Source organism: Histoplasma capsulatum (genome assembly GCF_000150115.1).
Source record: "Histoplasma capsulatum G186AR genomic scaffold supercont2.5, whole genome shotgun sequence".
In the NCBI taxonomy this organism is placed as follows: domain Eukaryota; kingdom Fungi; phylum Ascomycota; class Eurotiomycetes; order Onygenales; family Ajellomycetaceae; genus Histoplasma; species Histoplasma capsulatum.
The window spans coordinates 750859-764252 of record NW_025544805.1 but is presented as its reverse complement, the minus strand read 5'-3'; the positions used below and the strand labels follow the sequence as shown (position 1 = coordinate 764252).

Genomic DNA, 13394 nt, shown 5'->3' with positions numbered 1-13394 from the left:
AGCTAAATCATATTGAACATCGGGTTCCAATATCCCATCTCAGCACTCTTGGCCGGGTCAAACGGGAAGATGATTCATTCACCTTTGAATTTTCTGAGGTTTGTTTCCCGCTCAAGCCTCAAGAGGCGACTTTCCGTTTCGCGCCCGCTCTTCCTTCGCAAACCTCTGCCTCATCACCCAAAGGTAGTAGTCCCTCTGCCAAGTCCTAACCGGTTCTGGATAGAGAGGATACGTTAGCTTATAGAACGCAATGAGCGCTGCGTATCGAGCTCTTGACCACCACGTGCTCTTGAGTCCATAGCGCTGACAAATATGTTCAGGCAACTCTTCCGTCGCTATCGTCGTGTCCAGCGAGTGTCTAAAGAATACGATTATGGCGAGAGCGGGTGAAAGTTTGGCATACGTGGGGTGGAGGAGGCCCTGAGCGATACGAATGGCTTCCTTGGGTGGACGGAGACCTGCAATTTCTCTGTCCCAATACAGTTGGAAAGCTTGGCGATTTTCGGGCCACATGGATAGCGGGACTTGAAGGGCCGTGGGAAAGATGGAGAATTGTTGGTAGACTTGATCGCGCTCTGCTTCGGAGAAAGGGCGGACGATAGCCTCGTACTTATCCATCATGGTTACGTAGGTAACCGCAGCAATCCAGAGCTGTAGCCGCGGGTCCATGGCGTCATAGCTCTTCTTGGTTTTATTGTCGTTAACGTGTTTATGTGCGGTTGTGACGAAGTTACGGAAAGCAATCTTCTCTGCCTCAGTGCCGAATGCAATAACGTTGATATATATGGCTGTGTTAAGTGTCCGCTCGGCGTGGCGACTGCTGAACGTGCTGTGTCTTCCAGCCCCTTTTCCAACCCCTGGCTGAGCGAGTTGGAGCAAAACAGCTGTAAGTACACTTGTGTAAGATGCAGACTCCTGGACTACTTTTTTTAATAGAGTTAAATTAGTGTCTAGCTTGCGTTTCACGACCCCTTCGAGGGTTGCCTCTGCGGATAATGAACCAGGTTGTTTCATGCTGGATAAGGGGGTTCCTCCGCGACGAGTCCTGGCTATCATGTAGGCAGCTTGGGCAAGACCAGCTAAAGTGATATGTCAGACAAACTGTAGCATTTTTGATGGGACATTACGAACCTGCAACGAATGGTGAGAGGAAGAGAATCCCGATGTATCCTATGACTGTAGAAATCCCGGTTGTGAGGAGAAGTTTGAGCACATGGTGGGAGTTCCCCCGAATGATTTCGGTAAGCATGCTGTATCGATGTGTGCACTGGATGCTAAAAGAGGTCTTCTACTAAGCAAGAAAAAAAAGCACAGACAGCAGCTTTTCGGCTAGTTATACTCTGCTGAGGCCTAGGATACGAATGGGCTGATAGCTCAACCTAACGGGAAATGACGGTGTAACGCGTGCAGCCATGGCTAAGCTGGTCGGAAGCAGTGGGCACCTGTGACACCGCGATGTCGTCTTTTCAAACCCAACGAATGGATATGTGCTTCATTGTCACCATCGGGGGCGGAACGGATGGGCTGTGGATGAGGATGACGAAACGCTAGGCAGCTGAGCCATATCCGGCTGCGAATATCAAAACGGTGTTGGAATGCGATATGAATGCACTGAGATAGCAGGTTGAGGAAGTAGAGGAGGAAGGAAAAAACTTGATATGGTAGAGATAGGTGTTTTATATTTAACGATCCTTTACTCACAGCCAACCGGTTGCATTAAGTGTGTAATTGTTGAATAACATAAAAGTTAGTCAAGTATTAACTATCGCCCATGGACTTCCATTGTACAATACTGTGAATTGTTGATAACCAAGATATGGCGTACCAATGTATCCAGACTGCTCTCTATCTGTGGCAATCGTAGTAATGATACTTTAGAGCAATTCCGCCGGGTCCGATCCCATTTCCTTTGTTACACATGAAATCGTGGCCAGAGCAGGAAGCGATAGAAGGTGGTACGAGTATCTGATCGGACCCGAAAACATGGTGGAATATTGAAGCGCTGAGGTGAAAGTTGCCAGTTTGGTTTTATTTATTTTATTCCACCCCGAGGTTTGATAGCTTGAAACTAAACGGCCCTGGCCTCCAGTAAAATGTTGACTTATTTTCTTGCCTATGGAATATACACTTGATGTGCTAGATATTGGAGTCAGATATCGGGAGGTAATGTTTCGCAAGCATTCTATGGAGGGCCGTGCCGGGCGGGAGTGTCCGAATCGGTTCCTTGATCGTTCTGTGACCATCCGTGTTGGCCAAGAGTATCAGCCCTAACATGTAAGGTGCTCGTCTAGTTACATATTTCTGGGCGTTAATTGCATTTTCCGCGTTTTCTTTGATTGTTGGTTATAATGACCCAGCGTTCTGACATTTCCGGCAATAACAGTGGTCCCGTGAGGAGAGCGTGGATTTCAGTAATTCGACAGGATGTGGATGCTGTCCTACGCCGTTAGAACCGAACTTCTTTCGTAAGGTGACTGAAGTTGGAAAATAGGTTCGCTTTATATACTTTCGTGACAAAATGAGAGGAAGCTTGACCTCTTACAGCCCTTTTTGCATACACGATCTAGCTTCTTAGGCTCGAACTTGTCATTTTGGGAGGAACGCAACCATTATTATTTTCCGACTCTGATTAGAGGGCGGTCCTAAAAGTTGCAAAAGCATCAGAAGGATGTAATGATGCTACTGCGGGTGTGTTAACTCTCAATATATATATATTTTTTCATTCTTTTTAAACTTCATTCTTTTCTCCACTTCTCCTCTCGCAATTTGTGTCCCTCTAGAAAATATTGCCTACACTTTCGAGGGTTTCAGACATATCCACTCATTTTGCCTCTCCTGATATACTTGTGGGAGAATACCCAGGGATATCAAATGGGAGAATTAACTTGCTTGTCCCCAAGATTTTCTGTCTCGTCCATTTCTTCAAAAAAAGGAAAAGAATGAAAGAACAGAGAAGAAAAAGGAAACATAGTGCAAGATACTCTGAGCTTGCAAGCAATGCCTGAGGAGGATGAGGTAGAAGCGGGACTTTACCGTGCGGCTTCTTCCGCCTCAATGGTTTATCCTGTTGAGGGCTAATTCTTGTGCAGTGATAGTGAAGCAATGGTAATGAAGATGGAGATACAGAATACTGACCATGGAAAACTGGCAGTTTTTGACAATCAAAAATATATTGGACATCCAACGACAATTTTGAGTGAAGGGAAGTAATTACTATCACATTGACCGTAAGGCACTGGATAATAAACCCTGGCGGGGTAGATCGACGTGGCGCCTCTACTTCCACTCTCCTAGAATTAGACTCCAATGTGGAAAGGAGGACTGTTTTTGATAACATCAGTGATGAAGTGAGCTTGAAACCTGTTACTGTATGCCTTTTCCTCATTGGCAGGTTCTGGCTGCTCTTTTCATTCTTCATAGATTAATCAACTTACGAGACCAGATCAGCGCCATACCATTTTATTTTATTTTATTTCTGCATTCATTCCACGCTCCGAACTCTCACCAGTAGGAAAAACGGCCTCCTAGCTGGCCAATTTTTCTCAAGGAATTTTGCAGAATTCCGCAGAGTCAACATTTTGTCAAAAGACTCTTGCATGAGGATCTTTCGATTCAAAGCTGCTTTGATAACACTTCCGCAAAGCATCGCACATATTGCAGGGTGTGAGTTTCTTCGATCTGCATCAATTCACCTAAATCCAATTATTCCGATGGCAGTATTGACGGCTGCAATGTAAAGACGATCCCCAGTGAAGAAAATCAGCAAGACCATTGATCATTTCCCATCTCGTACCCAGTGCTATGTATGGACTTGTGAAGAGGTAAATGATGATGACGTTTAAAAATTATGATGTCACGTGGGATATATCAAAGGCAAGCTGTTGGAGGGATTTCCCTCTGCTACCAGCTGGCGCTGAACAGTGAGTGCCCTGATTACTATTGCCAGTGGCCGGGTGGCGGGGCAATTTTTTCATGATCAACAGTTCAGCGGAGTATGTAACCGGGAGGTTGGACCATTGGTAGGAGAGAATCACGGAGGTTGGGAGCATGGTCGGGGCTCACAGCATCCTTCTCATGCACCCTGGAGCCCAGGCGAGGTGGCTGGGTGTTTTACCTAGTGCCAGCTCCTCGGACGGGATTGAATTTGCCAGGTGCATTGAGCAATGAACATCCCGTTCCGTCATTTTGACGATTCGATTTGCTCGTTGTTTCGTCCACGGTTCTTCGTGGGCAAGGGCAACAAGAACCATGATGACGGAAACACTGAAGGGCTTGACAGTTGCGGCGGTTGAGGACAGCCATTCTTTGACGTGATGTGGGGTGATGTGTTGGCAAGCGCGAAAAATCTGAAATCTGATCAAGGGTAGGAACAACCAATTGGCTGGCAGGATTGGGGTTCTGTCGCCAGGGAGACCAGCAAACCCGTTAAACTTGGCGATTGAGGGTTTGAGAGGCAAGGATACTTGGGGCTGGAGCCAACTGTGGAGCATCGGCGATGTGATACGCAAAGTGACACTTGAAAAAGACCATCGGAATGAAAACACAATACAGATGGTGAACGAAGAAGACTTCGGTTAGAACGACAAGAGTCCGCAGCGTTCGATGTACTCTATATGGGAAGCTGAAATTAAATCCAAGAAGCGACCTCTTACTTATGTTACTTGGCCATCCTATCCAAATTTCGATCACGGGCCAGATGCAGGCCATATCCGTAAATGGGCTGTCTGCGCGACCTACTGAAACAGGCGAGGGAGTCCTTGTGCAGGTTGTTTTGGTAACAATAGGAGGGTTTCTGTCTCATCTGGATCCACGAGTTCCAAGTGCCAGGCGTCAAACAGCTGTCAAAGGAAGAGAACGGGTTGGGCTGGAACGGCAATGTGACTGAGTCTACGGAGGAGGGTCCGAGTCTGATGTGGCTCTATCCGACTCCTTATTTTCACCAGGGTTTGGCTGGGTTGAGGTGTGAAATTGGGTTCTACGAAAGTTTCGGGAGGTATATTTGGGCCCGGAGAATCAACCATGGTCCAAGCGGTCCCATGGTTTGATCCTACGCCGTTTTGTATATGATTATTTTAGTGCGTAGATTTGGCATTCGTTGCTGTTGCAGTCAATCAGCGGGAACCGCCTGGGCGGGAATTGCTAGCTGCGTTTCCCAGAGCAGGTAAACAAGGCCCAGGCTGTCCAATTAGGCGGGAAAATGACGGGCATCTCCATTTTCGATGCAGCAAGCCACAGCCCACGCTAGAGAGGCATTGTCAGCCTCTTTTCTTCCCCGTTCTCTGTCGCCTTTCACCTTTGCATCTTCAACATCAACTTCACTCCTCATCGACCATTTCTTCTTTCCATGTTTGCTTCCTTTTTTTTCCCCTCCAGCTGCAAACCTGATTGCTTGTTTTTCGTAATATAGGGTTTTCATTGTCGCTGCAAAGGGAAGTAAATTGTCTTAGGCCTGTCTCTGGCAAGCAAACAATAGGTGTTTGCGTTTGAGGCTCTCCCCAGCTCTCCAAGGTGAGCAAGGCCAACAACACTATCCTCACCTCAAACCTCATTTGACTACCTTCAACCACTCCGCGCGTCTTCTGAGCTACATCGACAACTGCATCCAACGCTTGCTATCTCTACCGATCTGTGGCTATATTCAAGGGTTGCTGGCTTACTTAGATGGCTCCACCCTGTTAACCTCAATTAGCTTGTTGCTACGGATCGGGAGACCACCATTGTGACAGCTTTCCCAATAGTCCTTTGTTCGATTCAAAAGTAGCCTTCTCCCTTTGGAGAAAGGAGCCCTTTGTTTCCTCACTTTACCCCTGATATCGCGCATCTCCTCTTTTTTTTTATTTTTCCTTTTGAGTATGCCCTTGCTCGGCTAGCCGTCTCATGATGGGTGTTAACACCCGCAAACCGACGCTTCCAGCTCCTACCGATTCTTCGTTCCTTGATACAACAGGAGGCAGTGCGACAGGAACGGACCTCGCAACTGACCTTTCTCGACGCACCGATAAGACATCATACTCCATTCCGGATGACGGCAGCCCCATCACTATATCCACCCGCCGTCGATCTCAAAATCGAGAGGACTCCAAGCTTTCCCGAGCCTCTGCCCAGTCGCAAACTTCTCTTTTAATTGAATATTTTGAAGGGGGGAAGAAGGGTGGAGGCCTGAACTCTCGGCCCAGCGTCAGAGTAAAAGTGACGCCATCTGCTGCTCGCAAAATCAGAGACCAAAACGACCATATCCAGATTAGTGAATCTGGGGGAGGTAGAAAGCCAACATATACGAGGCGTATTTCTTTGGGAACGCCAACTCGAAACAAAGAGATCACTGAGGGCGTGACGGATGATCTAAGTATCAGTTCAATTGGATCCTTGGCGGACGAAGCTGGTCTTACTCGCCGCTCACCATTAGAGATAGAATTTTCGAGGGACAGTGAATTGTCGGCCAGGTATATTCAGCCAACATCTGATATATCTTCTATGCCCCAGGATAGCATGTTGGAAAGCTCGCCCTCTATGTCTCAAGTTCGCCACCAACGAAGCCATAGTGTAAGTGGTGACGAGGGTCATGAGCAACCTCGCTCTCCGGAGATGCTTAAGACACCTTCCAGAAGGAGAAGTCGAAGTCTAAGTAGGGAAAGAATTGCGCATAAAGCGGCAGAGAAACTTGGTGCTGCCCCGCGAGATGTGGCTCGCAATAAACACAGACATAGCGAAAAGAGCCAAAGTCGAAGTGTGAGCAAAGAATTCCTGGAACCTGAAGGGAAATCCTCGCGTCGGCGTTCAGGAAAGTACCGAGAGAAGGATTCGGTCAGCGCAGAATCCAGCCTCTTGAGCCATTCTGCGCTCTCCCCCCAACTCAAATCTGGAGACCAATATTCTTTCCGTTCAGGGACGTCCAAATCGTCAATAAATAACCCAAGGCTGCTGGAAACCGTTGAGGATGCTATTCGACGACTAATCTTGCCGGAGCTCAAGGAATTGAAGAAAGATCAAAAAGTGCAGGCCAATCGAAACCAATTCGAACGCGATACGAATGGCTCTCTAGGTTCTGGGAGTATCGGATCTAGGGATGAACTGGGACGACGCTTGTCCAAACATGCGAGTGCTCCGGATGTTACCAAACCACGCGTGATAGTCAGTAATGGCAGCAAAGATCCATTAATCATCTCGGACGGATATTCAAAGAGATCCAAGGAACCAAGACGGGAGAAGTCACGCGAATCACAGTATGTTAAATCTTTTACACGGAGATTTTCCGAAGACTCTTATCCCTCGGATGAACCCATACAAAGGAAAAAGTCCAAGGGACTTCGCGATGCTGAAGCTGCAGCAATCGTCGGCACCGCCCTGACCAGTGCCGCTCTTAAACACCATGACTCTAAATCTAGCCTGGACAAACGTGAGCGGAGGAAGAAACGCAGCAAGAGCCGAAGTCGAAGTGGAAGCGTCAATGAAACTGAACTGATGTTCCAGAAGCACGGAGTTCCCCCAATGCCCCTACGCAGTGATATAGATTCAGAATTGACAAGGGAATCTCTATTATCCCAACGGACTACTGGTACTGAAAGTCCCCGTCATGGTGAGGTAACACGCCGATCACCGCACGAAGTTGGTTCACCGGTCTCTCGAACACCAACCCAAACACCCCGTGGAGTAGCGAATGAGTCGAAATCTGATGAAGCTTTATCGGCGAAAGGTTTGAGTGCTCAAAGTCAACGCAGCCTAAACTTTGACGAGGATATCACTCCAACAAAGGCAGAAACTCACCATGTGGACCAAACATACATAGACCACTTTGGCGAACACGCAAACGAGTACACCAGTCGTGCCCTGAGCCCAATACAGAGTGTTGCAAGCTCCCGTGACGATGACTCGGATGTTGGAGAGGAAGCGGGACAGCAAGCTGATAGTTCTGGATCAGTAAGTAGGGACTTTCCCGAACCAGGTCACAGGCTATCCATCGATTCTCTGTCGTCTGCCCCAAGCACGAATTTGGCTAGATCTACACGTCCCGCTGACTACGAAGAAAAGAGAAAGGCATTCCTAGCGCAAAAAGACGAGTCTGGCGTGGAGTTTGGTTACGAAGAAACCCCACGCACATCCAAACATGAACACTGGGCTGACAGTGGTCTCGATGAAAGTGATGAGTATAGACAGTCGCTGGAACAGGATAGTTTGGACGATAGTCGAGTTGATGCCCGTCGCATGACGAACTCTACCGATGATAGTTTCGACGATCCGTTTACCCCGGGCCAACAGGTCGCGCAGGGTGCTGCAGCTAATGTGGAATATGTCCACACTCCTGTTACGGTTGAGTCTGCAGTTGCCTCTCTCCTTGACCCGTCATTGGTTGACGTGGGTTCTCTCCAATCTGGTAGGAACTCAGTCGGATCACCGACTAGACGTCAGAGTGGGAGCCCGGGATTATATAATGGAGCGCAGCGAGGTCTCGCGGAAGCCAGCCATGGAAGCCCATTAAAGCAACGACAGGACGCATCCAGTCCTGAAGCGAAATCATTTCAGAAGCGGATAGGTGCGACGTCACCACCTCAGAGCGTCGAAGATTCTTCCGATGAAAAGCCACACTTAGGAGCATCAGCATTGCCTGGAGCTGGAAGCCCAATTCCAGAAATCGGTCATATCCCTGATTCTGAAGAGTCGGAGATAAATACAAATCCTTCGATCATCCAAGGCCCTATTGGTGGGGTCCCTCACGAAAACAGAGATCATTGGCCCTACAATCCGACCCCCCCACGATCTAAAGGAAATGCCATTCATGTAGAACCTAACATTGATGAAATTGAACCCCAAGGGCCTCTCGCGGATCCTGCAAGCCCTATCCCTAGCGTAGATCACGGCCCGCCCTATTCCAACACCAATTTTAACGACCCATTTTACGGGACTGGTTATGGAGATGAATATCCTTCTGATAAGGTTGACCAAGGGCAAACGAGAGATTTATATGCAGACCATTTGTTAACTCCACTGGGAGTAAAGGATGAAGGTTACATATCGGGCGCAAACCCTCGCTCGCCAAGTCTTGCCACGTCTGATCCCAGAGGTAAGGTACTCGAATCTGTTGATAGTAAGACCCTAGAACTTACTCTTTTACCAGGCAGCGATGACCCCTTCACTGAAACACATAAACGACATTTGAGTGGCTATTCCCATGGCATGGCCTCCCCTCTTTACGACAGTTCTACCGGCCATGGAATTGATAGGATTCAGTCGAAGGACATAGTTGCACTAATGGATCATGTGTGTATACCGGTTTATGTGTTTTATATTTTCCCGGTTCTATGCTTCTGGTGCTGACTCTTGAACTAGCTCACCGTTCGTGACGCCCAACGAAATGCTCGAGATACAGAAATCCTGGTGACTCTTGTGCGGAGTGCAGCGGAAATGCGTAATTCCTTCGAGAACATGAAAAAATTCATTGCCCAGCAAGATGAAATGATGATAGATGCGAATGTAAAACAACATGATCGTACTCAAAAGGTCGTTGGTGGACCTCGACCTCAGCCGCTTGGCATTGCACGAACCCCCCGTCACACTACTGCCGACGAAGATGATGAGCGATCAAAGAGAAAAAGCGTTTTTAAACGGGCGTTGAAGGGTTTGAGTCTCAAAGGGTCGAATGATCTCACCAGGGTCGAAGACATGCTTGTTCATCTACTCCTCGAAGTGGAGGCTTTAAGAGCCGCTCAAGAGGGCCGGAGCCTGGGCACTGGAGTTGCCAACTCCAAAGAAAATTTCCATGAACCTGGTCAAGATGGATATGAGCCTGAAGGTCAAGCTGGCACTTCGTCAAAAGGAGGGGGCGACAAGTCTGGCTTTTCGAATTCCCCTCGCTTGGCTGGAGATATGAAAGCTGCAAGCAATCGGCGTGGATCGGACCACCGAATCAGTCCAGTCATGGAGGGTGACGAAGGCTTGGAGCCATTAACAGCCGATGAGCAAGATTTGCTGGACCAGCAAGCAGCTACTGACGCTCAGCTCATGGGCCACCATAAAAGGGGCGGCTCTGCTCCTCTGGGCACTCCTCCACGAGTTCCTCTCGCATCTGGGGCGCTGAGCACAGACACGACCCCTAAAATGTCCAACGAAAAGTCTCGAAAACACAAATCAAGCAGTTCGTCGTTTTTCCCTAAAATTTCCCGGTGGTCGAAAACAACTGCTTCGTCGATGGGCGAAAACATCCGCAATAGCATCCAAACTAGCCGCAAGGACCGATACTCCTCAGAGATTTCCCGATCTGGTTCGGATTTGGAACAGGATGGATATAATACTAATGACTATTACGACCCACACGGCGACGACAGATTACGGTCAAATATTAGTTTAGACCAACGGCAGGAGAACCGTCCCCCTTCCCCTCTGGTACCATCGCAGCTTTCAGAATATCCGAAATACCAGGCGCATAGGGATAGTCTGAATCTGCAGCATCCACAACCGCGCCAGGGACCCACAGATCGTTACCAATCCCAGCTGGAATCGCAAGCACAAACCTTTATACCCCCAGTAGCTCTCAACTCTGATGGCTGGGCATCCAATGCTAGTCTGGGGCGGATGACCCCGAATAGAAAAGGGCCTGGTTCGGATGGTGGATATTCCGATAAGTCATCAACTTCTGGCAGACGAAATGCCCCTCCACGCCCTCCAAAGATCAAAGATGAAGGACCCTTAGTTCCCCAAAGACCACCGCAAGGAAAAGGGGATGGACAACTCACGTATGCAGAACGTATGGCTTCTCGTGGTTTGCGCCACTCAAACTACGATCCTGTATGTCGCAGATATTGATTACTCGCCCCGATTTGTGAACTATTAAGCAGCTGACAGCGCATCTCTTGTTATATAGGCCAATGGATCACCTATTAGGTCGTCACCTAAGAACAACGCTCCTCAGCGAAAGCCCACGGGCCCGCGCCCTATCACCAGCTCTGGATACCCTAAGCGACACTAAAATAGAGGAACCTCGCAACAAATTGATAACGATTACTATTAAACGATGATCTCGGTTTACATATTTTACCTATCTATTTTTCTCCTTTTTAAGCTGACCTCTAAACGGCTGGCTTTACTCGGGACCCTGGGTTGTTTGTTTTGCAGTCTGGGTTTTTGTTTTCAATTTTTATAGCGACAATGGTGTTCCATGCGGTGTTACTGCTGCTTTCATTTACCTAATGCTTGATATCAATGGCGGTACGGAAATGATCCAGCCTCGAAAATTCCCCTTTCTATTATTGCTCTTGTTATATTTCGCCATGTAACTCCCCCCTTTTGTTTTTCCTGCGTTTTGCGATATTTCGTGAATTCTCTACAACCCTTACCTTATTGTCTTGATATGATTATCTCATTTGATAACATTTCTCTAACTTGTCCCATTGACCATCATTTGCTAAACCCAAATGTTAAATGACTCCTCCGTTACCATTTTGTTATTTCTCTCTCCTCAATTTCCCAACCCTGTGTCCTATCCTCTTGTCATTTTCTCAGATTTTATCGATGACCTTAGACTTCCCTGTTGATCTTGGGAAATTTTTCATGCGGAAATAGAAAAATGAGACAAAGTCTGCTAGTCCATTTAAAACTCTTCAACATAATATTGCGTACCATCGATGTCAAACATTCCCCGATACGCAAAAAGGTATTAAATTGCCATGAAAACAAGAGCAGAATGAGATAGATGGTGTCGTGGAAACTGATGCAAGAGAGTGTATAGTACTTTTTCTCTTATTTAACTCGGCCTTCTTTGAAGAAAAAAGAAAAAGAAAAAATTCCCTATTTATAAAAAGGAAGAGCTATGTAAACTCTGCAGAGCCCGGAAATCAAAGGCCCAAAAGCTCCGAACAGCTTGCGAAGTAGGTACGATAATAACGTGTGGGTATTTGTTTCGGAGTCCCTTTCCAGACACAATTCAACAGCTCGTCCCAACAAGTACCGCCCCCCCTCCTCTCTCCCTTCGTTGTTGATTTCCATTTCCTACTCAAAAAAAAAAAAAAAAAAAAAAAAAAGAAAAAAGAAAAAAGAAAAAAAAAAGGGGGACTCCCTTGCGGAATGACCGCAGACATTCATAAGAAAGACAAAAAGTAGTAGTAAAACAGATGATTGTTCCTGAGAAATCGCTACAAATCTAGAAACCAACCTATCAAAAAAAAAAAAAAAAGAAAAGAAAAAGAAAAAGAAGAGAAGAGAAGAAAATCAAACAATTGTTTAATTTGAATCTAATAAGATGGGACGCTTTACACAGCCGTGGAAGCCAGTGACGGACAATATACTTTTGTGGTTAAAAAAAGAGGCGGAGATAGCAAAAAGGAAAAGTAACCAGGCCAACGTTGAGAATTTTCTTCATTCTTCAATTTGATTTCTTTTCGCCTTTTTCTTAAAACGCCGTAATCTTGCCCTCAAGGGTCATCACTATGCTCTGAAAATAGGCCTATCCGCATTCGGTGAGACTGAAGGAGGAGAGCTGTTAGTCTAGTCGTCTATTTTTGGGTAGGTTTTGTCAGCCGAATTTAACTTACGATCGGTAATTTCGGAATGACCACTCCCAGGACTGCCAAGAAGTTTATTATGAAGTAGGTCAGGTCATAGTGAGTGTAGTGGGTGCTGAGTAGGAAGAGAATAATCGGGACGCTGAGAAGGAACTTTTTTGCTGGTGTATACTGGTCTCCATTATCGATTTGCTCCCACATATTTAGGTTGTCATATGCCCCGGCGTTGAATTCGAACGGTACTCCTCGAACCCAATGAAACATGAGAAACGAACCAAACATATAACTGATATTGGTGAGTGTCCATGAAGTCTCTTGTGATACGCCTGGGATGATGTCGTAGAAAATCTTAAGAGCGATGATTAATACGAAATGGATAGTCCATGCACCTAGGAAGGAACTTTTGAGTCAGTTTGTGGTTTATAAGTTACAGAGTGAAAAATAGGTCATGTCTTCCTTCACGTCACTGGCTAACTCTCTCCAGCTACTCCGATCCAAAACCAGAAATCTCGGTTATCCAGGAAGTAAAGATGAAATTTCTCACCTTTCGCATTAACCCAATTGGCATTTAGGTTAGGTAGGGCAGCCTGATCACTGGTATGCTCTATCGACTCTGGAGGCTCCTGGTAGATGATGCTACTTGACCGTCTCCTCCGCCCCGTTTTGGTCTCGCTCATTGTGGAATCAGGTCTGTTGCCGGAGTCGAGATCGGGGGAAAAGGAGACAGTCCGGGGAACTAGAAGTGAAGACAGTTTGGCGGTATTGTGTTGAGCCGGTTGCAAAAATATGGGTCAAGAATGCATGCGAAGAGAGGATAGGAATATACAAGGAATATTACAACTATCCAGTTTTGTAGAAGGAACTGCTATATAGTGCTGCTGCCTTGGAATATATAGGAACTTG

General features: G+C 46.9%; 4 protein-coding genes across 4 annotated transcripts; 1 reads left to right on the top strand and 3 right to left on the bottom strand.

Moving 5' to 3' along the window:
- Positions 1–111: 111 nt before the first annotated feature.
- HCBG_04208 (uncharacterized protein) lies at positions 112–1249 on the bottom strand (the record flags this gene model as incomplete). Its single annotated transcript, XM_045431257.1, has 2 exons — positions 112–1079; positions 1132–1249. 2 exons carry the CDS (start codon positions 1247–1249, stop codon positions 112–114), a joined length of 1086 nt encoding a protein of 361 aa, XP_045287810.1.
- A 2232-nt stretch (positions 1250–3481) lies between these two features.
- Positions 3482–5021, bottom strand: HCBG_04207 (uncharacterized protein; the record flags this gene model as incomplete). Its single annotated transcript, XM_045431256.1, has 4 exons — positions 3482–3678; positions 4115–4515; positions 4738–4838; positions 4941–5021. 4 exons carry the CDS (start codon positions 5019–5021, stop codon positions 3482–3484), a joined length of 780 nt encoding a protein of 259 aa, XP_045287809.1.
- Positions 5022–5880: 859 nt separating this feature from the next.
- Positions 5881–10960, top strand: HCBG_04206 (uncharacterized protein; the record flags this gene model as incomplete). The annotated part of the gene is made up of 4 exons (XM_045431255.1): positions 5881–9058; positions 9113–9255; positions 9325–10779; positions 10856–10960. 4 exons carry the CDS (start codon positions 5881–5883, stop codon positions 10958–10960), a joined length of 4881 nt encoding a protein of 1626 aa, XP_045287808.1.
- A 1230-nt stretch (positions 10961–12190) lies between these two features.
- On the bottom strand, positions 12191–13212 carry HCBG_04205 (ORMDL family protein; the record flags this gene model as incomplete). Its single annotated transcript, XM_045431254.1, has 3 exons — positions 12191–12452; positions 12522–12880; positions 13036–13212. The coding sequence occupies 3 exons, from the start codon at positions 13166–13168 to the stop codon at positions 12402–12404; spliced, it is 543 nt and encodes a 180-aa protein (XP_045287807.1).
- Positions 13213–13394: the final 182 nt, after the last annotated feature.